The sequence below is a fragment of the Echinops telfairi genome, unplaced genomic scaffold (assembly GCF_000313985.2).
Source record: "Echinops telfairi isolate 266 unplaced genomic scaffold, ASM31398v2 ScPeMD7_3;HRSCAF=10, whole genome shotgun sequence".
NCBI classification, from domain to species: Eukaryota; Metazoa; Chordata; class Mammalia; order Afrosoricida; family Tenrecidae; genus Echinops; species Echinops telfairi.
This window is the reverse complement of record NW_022103899.1, coordinates 61,299,977-61,315,389: the sequence shown is the minus strand read 5'-3', so window position 1 is coordinate 61,315,389 and position 15,413 is coordinate 61,299,977. Positions and strand designations below refer to the sequence as shown.

The 15,413-nt window shown below is 55.2% G+C and overlaps 1 protein-coding gene across 1 annotated transcript in view; it reads left to right on the top strand.

Moving 5' to 3' along the window:
* The window catches only part of ASB18 (ankyrin repeat and SOCS box containing 18), an 83,861-nt gene that overhangs the window by 31,639 nt on the left and 36,809 nt on the right, over positions 1-15,413 (top strand). Inside the window, exons 3-4 of the mRNA XM_004701860.2 lie at positions 11,884-12,003; positions 13,250-13,265. Of these exons, the coding sequence (XP_004701917.1) occupies positions 11,884-12,003; positions 13,250-13,265 (136 nt within the window). The remainder of the gene's footprint in view (positions 1-11,883; positions 12,004-13,249; positions 13,266-15,413) is intronic.

The following is a 15,413-nucleotide window of genomic DNA, read 5'->3' as shown; positions in this document are numbered from 1 at the left end:
GACCGGATGAATCCAAGACCAGCAGTCCACTGATGGCTCCTGGGGTGGGCAGGAGACCTGACAAGTCATCAGCGAACCAGCAACAGGATCTAAATCCGGAAGTCAATGTAAATTGGCTTCTGCACACTGTCAGTCTATACTAAGAGTAAAGCCACACCCTGAACAAAGCCTGCCTTAACTGCATCTAGACTGTGGCCCGATGAACCGCTTGGCTGCTTCACAGAAGATCCCATCATGGAGTTGACCGCACCATGTTAGGTCATGTCGTGGGAGGATCCTGGTTCGGCCAAGTTGACATAAAACCTAACCATCACAGACTGCACTGTTCATTCTTTGGGCGATCCACAGTATAGTCAGTATTCCTCCCGCAACCCAGTGGTTCACGCATGAAGGGGGTCTGTCTTATTTACTCCAGGACGGCTGTCACATGCATCCTGGGTGACTGAGAGGACTAGGGCTTGGGTCAGGTCCCCCGGAGTCATCAAAGAAACACACTTGCTTTGCAGACACATCCGATCAGAATAACAGCACCCATAACCTCGTCCTAGTTGCGGGAATGTGAGCGGCCGGAGTGCCCTGAGGGCTTCAAGAGAAGGGAGCCATCTCCTGGGCCCTGTTCTGTCCACAGGCCAGGAGGGGGTCAGAGACTTGTCAGATGGCCAGGAAGGAATTCACATGCCTACCTTCCCTAAGATTGCATGGACACGTGGCGTCCTGCCAAGACGTACACAGACTGACCCTGCCAGAAAACCATCTGCCCCACATCTCAAACTCAGCCAGAGCCTCCGGGCAGTGCCATCGTGGCCAGTCCACAGCCATTCTGGCAGAGCCAGCATCTTCTGCCAGCTCGGTGATAGGAAGCGGAGATGCTCATGTCACATACAAGCGATCAGCACGACTCCAGCACGGGCGTCACAGCTGCAAGGGGGCCTTCCGCTCATTTGATTCAGAGGCAGCCCCCCTCTCGTTCAGGATCTCCTTGTGAAGACCTGGAGTTTGTGCTGCCTGCGGATAAAGTCGTGATGTGGACCATTCAAGTCTCCCAACATCTCTTTGAAGAACTCTGTTCCGCTCAGTCGACCACCTGGCTCGTTCGTTGTGGTCGCTGTACTGCGAGGTGCTGTCAAGCCCATGCACACTCCGAGCGACCCCGTGCCCAACAGAACGAAGCCCCGCCTGGCCCCCGCGCCACCCGCACCACTGTTCTTAGGTGTGAGTCCCTGGATGCAGCCACGTGTCCGTCCACCTTGTCCAGGGCCTTCCTCTTGTTCGCGGCCCCACGTTTACCAAGCATGCTGTCCTTCTCCTGGTGACACCACGCCCAAAGGCTAATCACGAGAGCAGTGCAGTCTATTCACCCAGCCGCTCGGGGAAGGTTGGGTCTCCTTGCCTGTTGCAATCTGGGTCCTCCTCTTCCTTCATCTACTCACACTCTATGACCCAGGCCACAGAAGGTGCATGTGTCTCCTGCCCTGCTGCAGCGAGCTCTGGTGGCATGTGTGTAGCCCATTGGGCTGGGCTGCTCACCCTGCGATCAGCAGTTCAGCCTCTCAGCGGGAGAAAGAGGGGGCCCTCTGCTCCTGTGAAGACTTACCATCTCAGAACCCTAATGAGCAGGTCCACTCAGTCCTGGAGGGTCCCTGTGAGTCAGCCCAAGGTCCGTGGGGTTTGGTTTGTATCATGATGAGCCTGCACAAGGAAGGCTTCTCTTTCAATAGGTACCACTTCATAGTTTCTCGGAGGAACGCAACATTGTCAGTGCATCGCTCTCGGGAATCTGTGTCCATCAGAAGGAGCCTGGATGGCACAGTGGTGACACACTGGACGTGTCTAAGCCCACCAGCCTCCGTGAGGGGGAAAGATGAGGCTGTCTGATTTCATGAGCATTTACAGCCTCTCGTTTTAAATGCAATTAAAGTATGGGTGGGTATGATATATGAATATTATATCAAGAAAACTACTAGGAAAAAAAGAAGAAGAAACCAGAGTTGACCAATGGCGACCATGGGTGAAGGAGGAAGAGTCTTTGTTTAGCGGCATTGAGTTTACGTTCCTGGTGGTGGAGTGATTTGGAAAAGGACTAATGGTGGTTGTGCAACATGAAGGGTATAATCAATGGCACCAAATTATACAGGTAGAAGTTGCTGAATTGGAGAATGTTTTGGTGTGTATATTTTTTGCCACAATTTTTTAAAATAATAATAATGACAGGGATGCAGTGAGTACAAGGATGAAGAAAATGTCCTAAAATAGATCGGGGTGATGACTTCATGATTGAATTGTATGACGTGTGATGATGTGCCAATAAGACTGTTTCAAAGGGGCGTGACAGCCTCTGAACCCCTAAGCAGCCGCCCTGCTCCATCCTGGGGGGGGCGGCGCTGTGAGTCTGCATCAGCCCAGTGGCAGCAGGCTTGGTTTGGGTGGGGTTGACACTCATCAGAACCCATTTTCCAAAGAAACATCCCAAAGGATTCCCTGGGATAGCACCTTCTTTGACTAGAAGCTGAACTCGTTGGGAGCCTGAGAATGCATGGAATACACTGAGGTGGGAGGGGAGGAAGATTTCATGGTTGAACTGGGGGAGGGGGGCGGACAGAGATGAAGGAGCAAGCTGAAATAAGGATGGCCACACCGTGATTGCCCCCCCATGCCCTTCTCTAAATATCTCCAAGCCCATATTTCAGAGCCCATTCAGACATCTGGCCCGGGACAGAGGGACCGGAATGCTTTTCTATTTGAAAATAAGAACACCATCTCCTGACCACCCCCCATTTCATCGCGCTCCCTCAAAACATCACACAGTCGTTGCAGCAATGGGATACCCAAATCCAAGCCACGGTACTGTCTATGGCCTCCCACGCATGGGGAGCTGGATGCTGAGTGAGGAAGGCTGAAGAAGAGTCGATGTGGTTGGATGGTGGTGCTGGAGAAGCCTCTTGGAGGCACCACGGACAGCCAAAAGGACAAACCAATCTGTCTTGGAAAAAGTATGGCCGGAGCGCTGCTTAGAAGCAAAGATGGAGAGACTTCCTCTCACATACTTTGGGCATGTTGTCAGGGGAGACCAGTCCCTGGAGAAGGACATCATGGCTGGAAAAGTAGGGGGCGGGGTGGGGGGGGTCCTTGTGGTAGTTACATCATCTGTTGTCAGTTTTAGAGGATTGAGTGAAGGGGTAGAGTTTAGCCTGTCAGTCAGGTGGAAGCTTGATGACCTCATTTGGAGGGGCTAAGGAGATAAATAGCTCTCTGAAGACATTTCGGCTAACAAGACACATGGAGCTACCTTAGTGCCCTGAGCTGGAGGAGACAGCCATGTGGAGACCCATGCCAGGGCTGAGATGCTTACAATGTCACTGGATCCACAAGATCTCCCACCCACTGGCCTGTGATCTTCCTGCAGTCGGCATCATTGCATGTGTTTTGTGAGTCTGATGAGACTTTATCGATTGGTATCGGACATATGGGCTATTATCAGACTTATGGATTTGATCTGGACTGGGCTGGGATGTTTCCTCAATATTCAATTGCTCTTGTGTGTAAAGCTCTTTCTTCTACACCTAGGAGTGCCATGAATTTGTTTCTGCAGTGTACCCAGTCTAACAGTCCTCAGCAAGGTGGGTTGATGCAGTGGCTGCCCCAAGGAGCTGGACATGAGCAGAGTGGTGAGGATGGCACAGGACAGGGCAGCATGTCCGTCTATTGTACCTAAGGTCATGCACGATGGGCCGGGACTGACTCGGTGGCACCAGCAACAACGGATTCAAATCCAGTCTTGGAAACCAGGGTTCTCCTGCGGACAGGAGTGGGCAGAGTGGGAAAGATTTAACCTGCAGTGGCGAGCAGATGGGTTGGCTTTAAGAACCCTGAGAAGGATAAAGACTACACAAGGCAAATGAAAACAGCTTGGGCCAGTCAGGCATGAAAGGCAGAATGAGTGCGTGAGAAACAAGACAGGACCCAACCAAGAGCCTTGGGTCAGAAACGAGCGTGATTCATGTAAATAAGGACATCATGCAGCTGGTGGGAAAGAGGACCCGGGAACTCTGGTTGACCCAATCGTTTGGCTTAGTGGTGATGGGTTGGGCTGCTAACTGCAGGGTCCACAGTTCAAAACCACCAGCCGCTCCTCTGGAGAAAGATGAGGCTTTCTACTCCAGGAAAGAGTGACCGTCTCAGAAACCCACAGAGGTAGTTCTACTCTGCGCTATGGGGTCACTATGAGTCGGTGTGTTAGGCCAGATTGACTGGTGAAACAAATTCAGAGCCACTCAGATATGGATAAGAGAGAGCTTTCTACCAAGAAGTAATTATATATCAAGCAAACATCCCAGCCCAGTCCAGATCAAGTCCATAAGTCTAATATGAGTCCATCAGTCCCTCTTTAGACTCATACAGCCAATGCAATGATGCAGAATGCAGGAAGGTCACAGGCCAGGCCAATGGGTGCCAAGTCTTGTGGATCCAATGATGGTGGATGCCTCTCCAGGGCTCTGGCAGGTCTCAGCCACGTGGCTTGCCAACAGGAAGGTGAAGCAGAGAGAGAGGGGAGGTTCCCAGGACCCATCCCACCCCTTATGAGGAGGCCAGGCCCGCAAAGAGGTGCCATCTGGCTTTGATCCAACTGACAGGCTAGACTCCACCCCTTCACTCTATCAAACTGACATGAGATTGTGTAACGACCACAGTCAGCATCAACTCGGGGGCAGTGAGTTTGGTTTCTGGTTTGGGCTTTGCCTGTCCTTGGACGTAGGGGGTTTTGTCTCTAATTCCCCAAACCCTAACAACACACCTGTTGGTTGATGTTGTCACACGCCACCGAATGAGCCCCCACTCCTAGGAAACCCATGTCTCGCAAGACAAGATCCCTGCTCTACTGGAGCGCACGGTTGCAGCCATTGGGCCATTCCTTGTCCCTGAGGGTCTCCCTCTGCTTTGCAAACCCTCTGTTTTACGAGCATGAGGTCCTGGGTGGGAGGTTGGGGGCGGGGCGCTGTGACTTGATGGCACCTAACAGCCCATGGACTCGCTAGTAGTTGAGCATGGAGATGAATGAAGGCGTTTGTCTTCTGATCAGTTTGTGTTGATGGAGTGGTTCCCTGTACAGTTATTCTTGTTCTTTGAGGGGAAAAGAGGCGGGGAAGGGGGCGTGTAGTCCTCTGCCTTGCCCTCGGGCCCATAAAGTAACTGGTGTGCTCTACTTACGACACCCATGCTATCTAGCCACCATGAGCTATTTTTAAAGCTCTAACAAACCACCTCTGCTTCTCAACGGGCGGCTCACTACTCTCTGAGCCAAGCTGGGGCACTTAGGGACTGTTGACTAATAACACCGGGAGAGCTAAGTTTAGTGCCCAGAGGACCACATGGAGTGGCTTGGTCCCCTGACCTTGCCTCCCATCTACCACCCCCTTTTAAAAATAACCAGTGACAAATGACATCGGGTGCAAAAGAATTCTTCTTCCGCTGCGAAGTGAAATGAAAACGCAAGTTGGATCATTTGGGAGCTGTGCATGGATAAATCCTCCCAGAAATGTATCTAATTACAAACAAGCGGTCGAAGAAAAATAATACGGCAAAGTGGCTGTGCTTAGCGGAATGAAAGAGCCAAAGAGCTTAATGGCGCTGTTGAAATGAGCGGAGCAAGGACGGAACGTCTGACAAGAGCGTGGAGGGAGGGGGCGCAGCCGAGCACAATAGCTCATGATTTCATCGGTGGGGCGGGGAGTTCACCAAGGAGCAGGCCTCCGCTGGCCATCTCGTGTCAGCCGGTGGCTCCCGTGCCGTGGAGGCCCTCCGTTCCCTGCAACCAGAACCTGTGTCTTCCTCTTCACGCGTTCTCCACAGCGTCCAGCAGCGTTCTGAGCACTTAGCACCAAAAGCCCAAACCGAGCCAGCTCACCACCCACATGTCCCCTCGCTGAACGACCCCATGGGGGTGTGTGGAGGATCTTGTCTATAATCTTCACAGAAGCATGTGCCAGCCCTTTCTTCTGCGGTACTGCCAGGGGGTCTCAGAGGCCACTCTCTCTATGCTTGTGGGTCAGCACAACCGTAAGAAGGCCCTTATTAAGCCTCTGCTGCCCTGGCTTGTCTGCGCAGGAGCGCTGATGGCGCAGTGGTAGCGTGTTGGGCTGCTAACGCATAGGTCAATAGTTCGAATCTACCAACTACTCCGAGGGAGAACGATGAGGCTCTCTGCTCCAGTGAAGAGTTACAGTCTGTGGATGAAATGCCCCTAAAGCTGTTTTAAAAAGGAGAGAGCGGGGCCAGTTCTACCCCGTGCTGCAGCGTCGCTGTGCTGACAGCAGCCTCGATGGTGGGGAGTTCGGTTTTGATCTTGTGGCACTTGGTTGGTGCCGGCAGAGGGGACCCCTGTTAAAACTCGAGAGCAAGGTCGTAGAGCCCCAGGAAGCAGCGAAGATGCTGGGGAGGAAGCTGGTGGCACAGAGGTTCAGGCGTTCAGTTGCAAACCGAAAGGTTGGAGATTTGAACCCACTATGTGCTCTGCAGGAGATTTGAACCTACTATGTGCTATGCCGGAGATTTGAACCCACTATGTGCTCTGCAGGAGATTTGAACCCACTATGTGCTATGCCGGAGATTTGAACCCCCCATGTGCTCTGCAGGAGAAAGATGGAGCACGGGAAACCCACAGGGGCGGTTTTACAGGGTCCCTGTGAGTCAGAATAAGACCCCATCGGCAGTGGCTTTAACTCCCCCCTCACTACTGAGCCCTGCTGCAGCTCAGCCACGAGTCCACGTCACTGCCACGTTCCTCCCCATGGGAAAAGGTGGCAGATGGAAAAGAGTAAGACTAAGTCTTACTTCTTGCCCTTTGGGGTCACTATGAGTCAGGTTCGACTCGATGGCAGTGAGATTTTGAGTTTACCTGGAGTCCCAGGTGCTGCCCTGCAGGGGCGCCAGGGCTCACAGCCTGCAGTGGAAGCTTTGGGCGAGGGGGGTCCTCCAGTGGCCCCCAGAGCAGGGTGGGTCCTTCCCACCCTCTCACTGCCACTGAAGACGAGCCCATGACCCTGGGGCAGCTGGCTCCACAGCTGTCCCCATCAGCCTTCCAGATATCACAGGTGTGTCCCACCCGGCACCCTTGCGGCCCTCCATCCCTAGAGGACTTGGAGGTCAGGGGAGATCTTACTACTTGGGGGACAGTCCCTGCAGCTATGGCTCTCCACGAAGCATGCAGCAGGGGTACCAGACCCACCTGTGTTGGATCATGAAATGCCATTTCCCTCTCCCCCACTGCCCCCCCACCCCACCCAAGCGCCCTCTCCGGGAGGGGGTGGTGCACCGTCCTGGGCTGTGGCTGCTGTGGATTGAGGAGGACAGCACATGGGCCAGCTGACCCCTCAGAACAAAGCACCTGGCTGCGGGTAGACAGCTTTGGGGGAGCTTAGAGTGAGGGGGCATGACCCGGCCAGCAGCACGTGAGCAGCCGGGCTGGAGACGGGCTGTGGGCGAGGCCGTCTAAGAAGTCCCAAGGTGCTAAGTCCTGCTGAGCCCGAGCTCTTGGCGCTAAGTCTCCGTTCCTGTCCTTGCCAGGCTGGGACCTGTTTGATGTGCCCCCACGCGAAAGCAGCAGCCGGTGGCTTCGTGCCGGCTGGGCAGGCGGTGGCCACCTCCACAGGCTGGACTCTGAGCGGCTCTTCCCCTCTGCAAGTCCAGGTGACGCCCTCCTAGCCTCCGGCCACACAGCTTCCATGGTCACTCATCTGGACAGATCAAAGGGCCCGGTCACCTCCCCACCATGGCCAGTTCCAACGGCCTGTGGAGAGGGGCCAGGCAAAAGGAGCTGGAGAGGAGGGGTGCCCGTTGTCGCCTGTCTGCGTCTGAATCTGTCCAGGAGCGGGCTCCTTTTAAGGAACCAAGTTGTCCTTCAGACGGCAGTAGGTGACGATGAGCCCCAGTGGGCAGACGGCTGAGCTCTCCGAAAGGTGAGCAGCTTGGACCTGCCCAGTGACATCACACTTGGTAAAGCGGACGGGCAGAGACAAGAGGAAGCCCCTCGACGAGGTGGACGGGCACAGCGGCTGCGTCCATGGGCTCCGAGATCACCGGCAGGAGGATGGCGCGGGGCCGGGCATGGTTCGGTGCTGTTGTAAAACAGGGTCGCTATGGGTGGGGACCAACCTGATGGCACCTGAAGGAGAAGGTCACCCTGCCTCTGCAAGGGCTACAGCCAAGAAGGCCCCAGGGGCAGTCTGGTCTGTCTCATGGAGTCGCTAGGAGGCATCTGAGAACACCACCAAGCGTGAGCGATCACTGGTCCCTCCGTGGGAGAATCCTGGCTTTCCACTCGGGAGCCCCAGGTTCATTTCCCAGCCAACGCACCGCTCGCCTATCACCGGAGGCTTGTGTGTGGCTGTGGTGCTGAACGGGTCTCAGCAGGACTTCCAGACAACGATGAAATAGGAGGAAAGGCCTGGTGATCCCCTTCATCTGACAATCAGCCCATACCGACCAATGGTCACCACGGTCAGGTCCACACCCCACGATGGGGACAGTGTGGGGCAGGGCAGTGCTCTGTTCCCCTGTGCCTGGGGTACACAGGAGTTGGGACTTGGGGCCGTGTCCCCGGCTGGTCACCCCCACAAGAGCCATACAGAAGAATGAAAGTTAGCAATGGCACACCAGGAAGGCACACACTCCACAGACGGATCAGCCCTCAGAGACCAGAGGAAGCATTTGCCGGGGAGAGCGCTCAGAGGACAGGGAGGGACAGGAGAGAAGGGCGGAGAGACACAGGGGCAGGGAGCAAAAGTGGGAAGAGGGCTGTGACCTCGTGAGGATGGACGACAGTCAAGGTCACCAATAAAATGCCTTTGACCTGCTGGAAGGAAACTGATTTGCTGGGTAAACTCTTACCCCAATCACAATGAAGATAATGCCCCTGCTTTTCCAGCACGTTAACAGAGGTCTCGTGCAGCAGATGTGCCTGACGCAATGCTTCCTTCGAACTCTCTCTTCTTTTTTAGGTTGGGATTTACTACATATGACCTATCATTCCAGATCCCAATCACGTCAGGGAGAATTGTACAATGACCACCACAAAGTTTGCAAGCATCCTTTTTCTCCATGGACCCCTTGGCATCGTGTGATCTCTTGACTGTGGATTCACACAAGACGAAATCCTTGACAGCTTCACTAATTCCTCCGTTCCTTCCGGTCCACTGGTGAGGACCTTGGTCCTTCTTTACACTGGGTCATCACCCATCCAGAATGTCCAAAGTACGGGGCACAAAGTCCCGCCATGCTTACTTCCAAGGAGCATTCTGTCTGTCTGTACTTCTTCAAACCGGGGTGTGTGTGTGTGTGTGTGTGTGTGTGTGTGTGTGTGTGTGTGTTCTTCCAGCCACCGGCCACCGTATACTCAATATTCTCAGCCAGCAGCCCAGTCTGGGGTCAGAATAATTGATGAGTCAGAACTAGCTGCTTCACTTGGTCTCACTCAGCTTTCTCAGCCTAGAGCAAGGGAGCCACCTTTCTCTCAAGGGCCAGGTCGTCAACACCCGACGGCGCGAGCAGGGATGTGGAATGCGCGTGAGAGGCACTGCTCCAAAAGACATGTTTGTGGAGCCTGAGAGGCGCGCGATCGTTCCCACGCATCACAAAAATGGAAGAGTGTAACAACGGCTCTCAGCTCAGCTCACAAACAGACGGAGGGTGGAAGGTGCTGGCAAGGGGAGAGGGAGCCACACCCTTTGTCCCACTCCAATGGCATCGCAAGGGAAAGTCCCAGGAAGGCTGGCGTGCAAGGCCTGCCCTCAGGGAGAAGCTAAATGCTGCGCAGCAAAGAGCCCCTTCTGGAAACTGGCGCCCAGCGTCGGAGGCCCAGCTCTGAGCAGATCCTGTGGGGACCGACAACATAATACAGAAGAGCGAGATTGGGGAAGCAGACGGATGCGGGTTCCCATCCCAGTTCAGTCTCAAACTTGCCGAGCAGCCCTGGCCTTGCTCCTTCCTCTCATTGGTCCCTGTCATCTGGTGGACGCTGACCCTTGGTGACCCCCATCCAACAGAAGGGGATGCTGCCCAGCCCTGCACCACCTCTATGGTCATTGGTATGGTTGAACCCATTGTGGCAACCTTCCTGCTGGCATGCCCAACATGGGCCAAAGTCACACCATCCCTGCTCCTGAGGGGCACCTTGGTGGCATTTCTTCCAAGACTGATGTGTTAGTCCAGGTAGACTAGAGAAACAAATCCATAGACACTTGTGTTTATATAAGAAAGAGCTTTAGATACAAGAGCAGTTGAATATTGAGAAAACATCCCAGCCCAGTCCAGATCAAGTCCATAAGTCCAATATTAGCCATATGTCCGATGTCAACCTATAAAGTCCTCTTCAGACTCACAAAACACATGTGATGATGCTGAATGCAGGAAGTTCACAGGCCAGTGGGTGGGAGGTCTTGTGGATCTCAGCGCTGGCAGGGGTCTCCACGTGGCTTCTCCAGCTCCAGAGGTCTGACTCCATCAGCCTCTCTCCATGTGTCTTCTCCACAGGGATGTCTTTCAGGAAGTGAGCCAAGAGAGTGTGGGTCTCTCACCTCCAAGGAGGAGATACAGGCGTTCCCAGAATCCTCAGAAGAAGGCCATGCCCACACAGAGGCCTCATTGGCTATGACCCGATTGACAGGCTAGACCCCACCCCTTCTCTCTTAATCCTTTCAAGTCCCAAATTGACACCAGATGATGTAACTACCACAACTGATGTGTTCACTCTGGTGATCTGAAGCACGGTCTTCCAGGCCAGCACCGCAGCTCCGATCCACCCATTCCTCGTGCCTTTCCTTCTCATGATCCAAGTTTTCCACGCAATGGAACATACCCTGCCCTCGGTCAGGTGCACCTTGGTCATCCAAGTGGCATCTATGCTTGGTGAGCTATGAGCAAGGCCTCTGGCAGCAGGTTTGCCCACAGTGATGTGTCGTTGGATTTTCTGACGGATAGTCCGGGTAGACCAGAATGAGAATTGTCAACCGTTACATTTTTGGTGGACCACCTCATGGCGAACAAACACACACCTACACACACCTTCACCTGGTGGCTCCCAGGAGCAAACAGAGTGATTCGTGGAGAGCAGCAAGAACCCTTCCCAAAGGTGTCTGGCCTTCCCTGGAGCTGGAGAATCTCCATCCCACTCTCTAAACACCGCACATGGTGGCTGAGGGCTTGTCTTGTTGGGTTGTAGGTTGGCTGTCAGTGAGAGACAGCACAATGGTCAGTGAGCAAATTCATCTTAGCAATAAAACGGAATTGCCCAAGAGCGTGTCTCTGATTAGGGTTTTGTTTTATTTTTGCTTTGCAACCTGAGGGGTTAATGGCTTGCTTCTGAAGAAGGTGGGTGGCTAGCGTGGCCAAATGCATCCCTTGACCGACATAAGCAGGGATGAGATGAATACAGCCCTCGCCCACAGCGGGAGGAGGGCAGAGCGTGGGCCACAGCAGAGGTGTGTCCCAGGGTCAGCCCTTGTCATGCGGAGAGCTATTTTTGAGATGGGCGGATCTGTTGTCTCTAGATTCTGCATCTATATGATTACCAGGTGGTGGCTGAGCCCTGTGGCTTCCCAGGGCTCATGTGACCCCCTGGGCATATCAAGTGACCATTATCACATCCGCGGAGCCCACAGGAGTTATAAATACCCTGCCATGGAGCCCAAGCTGGAAGGCAATGGAGTAATGGCAAGAGAACAACGTCTTTCTCCCTCCTGAAGAACCTCTCCAGAACGAGCTGCCTTGAGATGGGGAGTCGGGGCAAGCCCGTCCCAGGAAAACTGAAGCTCTTCCAGAAGATGGACCAAGGGCCTCTTCTCCGAGCCGGGTCCTCGGTCCTTGAGTACCACACTGCCTTGGTGGGCGGAGACCTGGACAGCCTGAAGTCGCTCATGGACCAGTCCTTCTCGGATGCCAACGTGGTGTTCGAGATCCGTGCAGATGAGATGGAGTGGCAGGTGAAATGCCCGGCCACCTTTGGACTGTCAGGTACCCTGGCTCCTTCCGCTGCTTAGCTGTCCGCTTTGAAGAAGCTACTGACCGCTCTCAGCCCAGTACTAACACAGGCCAGGGGAACAAGACACTGGGGGTGAGGGCCAGTTGGCATGCATTCAAAGATGTAAGCTCTGGGGACAGAAGGCGAGTCATCAAACTGCAAAGGCAGATGGGGGGGGTTGAGAAGGCCCAGCCAATGTTGGGGTACCTGGTGTCTTTTAAAGAGAGTAGTGTGTTTTAGGTCACCATCATCTGGGGTCCCCACTGGCAGCTCACGGAGGCGGGGCTGGAGAGGGACATCGTTCCCTCCCTCGAGTGGGTCAGGAACAAGGTCCTGGCCTGTATGCCACCCTCCTTCCAGGAACCCAGCACGGCCAAGGCTGCAGCAGAGTGGTGGGACCCCACCAGCATGGACAGAGAAGGGGCCCTGGAACCTGGGGTCCAGAGAATGGAGTCAGAGCGGGGAAAGAGAGGGTCTCTGAGGAGTTGCTGTTTGAATATCACATGCCACCTGGACACGGTCACTCTGCACTGGGCAGACAAGCAGGTCCCGCCACGTGCACACGGGAAGGCAGTGCAGAAGAGATGCATGCCAATCCCCCCAGGGCATCTCGGTGTTACTCTGTGATGGCCACCCTGTGGCCCAGGCACCACACGTTCCCCTGGATGGTCCATGTACTGGAGGGAGTTCTGAGTGCCAAAGCAGTCCTGCCAGGCTGGGAGCGTCGGAGGGTCTGTGGTCAGGGGACACAGGGGGGTGTCCCATGTCGCTAGGCAGGCAAGGAGGAACCCAGAGGCCCCCTTCCAAAGGTCCACCCCAGTTGTGCTTACACCGGTGAGGGAGAAGGGAACAATCCCATCCTGATACCAAAGGCTTGAGTGGTTCCGAGCAGCCGTTGAGAAAGCCAGCCCACTGGGCTCTCCCATCCACTCCCAGCGCCTTCTGAGCCTCCTCCCCTTCCTGACCCCAAACGGCGGTGATGACCGCTCAGCCACAAAGCCGAGGCTGTGCTGCACGTGGCTGGTGTCGTCCCACGTCTGCAGAGTACACCTGCACCAGTGGGGCACGTGTCTTGGCACGCAGCCTTCAAACAGCACACAGTTATGCTCCGGCGGGTCTGGGCTCCATCCTACTTTGCGGCTGCGCAGTCTTGCCGAGAGCAGATGTACAGCGTGTGCTCACCCATCCAACCGCTGACAGGCACGGGGGTGGTCCCCTTCATCTGGCTCTTACCCACAGGCCGAGACGGGCATGGGTGGGCCCTCATCTCGTTTCTCTTGGACACGGACCTCCTCATGGCATCACCGAGGAGCCCTGGTGGCCCAGCGGTTGGTTACATGTTGGGCTGCTAACTGCAAGGTCAGCAGTTTGAAACCACCAGCTGCCCTGTGGGAGAGAGGGGAGGCTCTCTACTCCCATCAGGAGTGACAGTCTCGGAAACCCACAGCGGCTGCTCAACCCTGTCCCATAAAGCCTCTATGAGTCTGGCGGTGGGTTTGATTTGGGTTTGAGCGGAACCTCTACATCAGACAGGGTTCCCACTTATGGCTTTTGAAGGACACGCTGGTCAGTTTTGAGTCACTAAGAACAATGACAGGCAAGGGGGATGTTTCTCCTTTCAAGGCCCATTTGGATATTGATCACATCATTCTCCGGCCACACTGGTCAAACTTGGAAGGGACTACCCCCTCATGTGATAGGCGGAATGGCTTCTCTTGTGTGGGCATGGGATGTTAGCTGGCACGGACAGTTTTGAGGGCCTCTTCTGCACCCCAAGGGAGGGACTTTTCCCCAGCCCTATCCTAGAAGCCATCCCTGCTAGTCGGACACCTGGCCTGCGTCACTTAGGGGAGGGAGCAGAGACCCCGTGTATGAAGGCTTCACAGGGGGCATGGCTGAGCCGGACGCTCAGAACTGGGTCAGGAGCGTTTTTCAGAACCCAGCGGTGGGATGTCCAGAACTGGGTTCCAAATCCATGCTAGAGCAGTCCCACCCCAAGAGCACAAGGATATAGGGGGGCCGGGCCAGAGGCGGGAGGAAGTCTCTGGGACCCAAGTGTGCCCTGTAAGGTAACAGCAGGTGCTCACGAGACACTGATGCAAGCACTGGCCATTTCTGGGGATGCTGCCAGGGTCCTGGCCCGGTGCTGTGGCCCCATCCCATGACCCCTGCCCAGGGGAAGAGTTGGGAATGGAGGGTGGGTGAACAGAGCTGCAGACGCAGGGGTGGGAGGACCGGGCACTGAAGCTTCTGGGAGAACAGAGCCCCAGTGAGCCAACTTCACATCTCCGGGCAATGAATAGAATCAAAGAATCAGGGGCCGTGTTATTGTCTGCTTTAAGGACTGCATCTGTTGCCCTCTCCAAATCCCGGCTCAGGCTCACCGGAGGGGCAGCCTGGCCTCATGCAGGCCCCTATCCCCAGGCCTCGGCCTTCCTCCCTCCACCAGGGACCTCAGGCCTCCATGTGCCCCTAGCAGGCTGGCAGATGCACCACCTACAGGCAGGTAATTAGCAAGGGAGCCCTCACAACTTCCCAGCATGGGTCCCGGGAAGGAGGTGGCCTATGCGAAGGGTCCCTTGGCAGCTCATTACAGCGCGGGATCGATTCTTCCATCATTATCAGAAGGCAGCCCTGCCGCGCGGAGCGCTGTCCCTTGATGTCTATCCACCGGGGCCTGCTCTCCGCTGCGGCACCCGCGCGCCGCCAGGCTAACAGCCTTCCTCGGGCCTTTTGAACGCTCCGAAGTTTTCAGAGAAGTGAGCTGGATAGTACCTGCTCCATTTCATCCCTCAAGAAAGAGCAGCCCCATCCGCACCCCGCAACCGGAAAAGGCACACAGAAACAAGCCGGGCCTGCGAGGCCTGTTGTCCCCACATCAAAGGCGCTTCTGAAACACAGCCATCCACGCCAGGAAACTTTCCCTGGGCCGACTCCCAGGCAAACTTAGGGATGTGGGTCAGCTGTGTTGTCTATCTCCCCTGTAAAGAGGGGAGGGGGGTTGGGGCGTGCCAGGCAGGGAGAAGACTCCATTCTGGAAATGTCCACAGCCAGCGAGCACCGACCTTCTCCTCTTCAGCGGCCTGAACTCAGAGTCTGGACAATGCGAGCCCCCACTTAAATGCTCCCTGATTCCTCAGGCACCCTCATCTTAGGGAAAACCCCTGCCACCTTCCCACCCCACCTCTCAGCCCCTCTCCCCAACCCCGCCTCTGCCCCTCCCTCCACCTCATCTCCCTGCGCCCCTCTCCCCATCCCTCCTCTCCTTGTCCCTCCCCTCCCTATCTGGAAGGTAGGAGTAGAGGGATAGACTGACAGGCAGGTAGGCAGATAGATTAGATAGATAGATAGATAGATAGATAGATAGATAGATAGATAGATAGATAGATAGATAGATAGATAG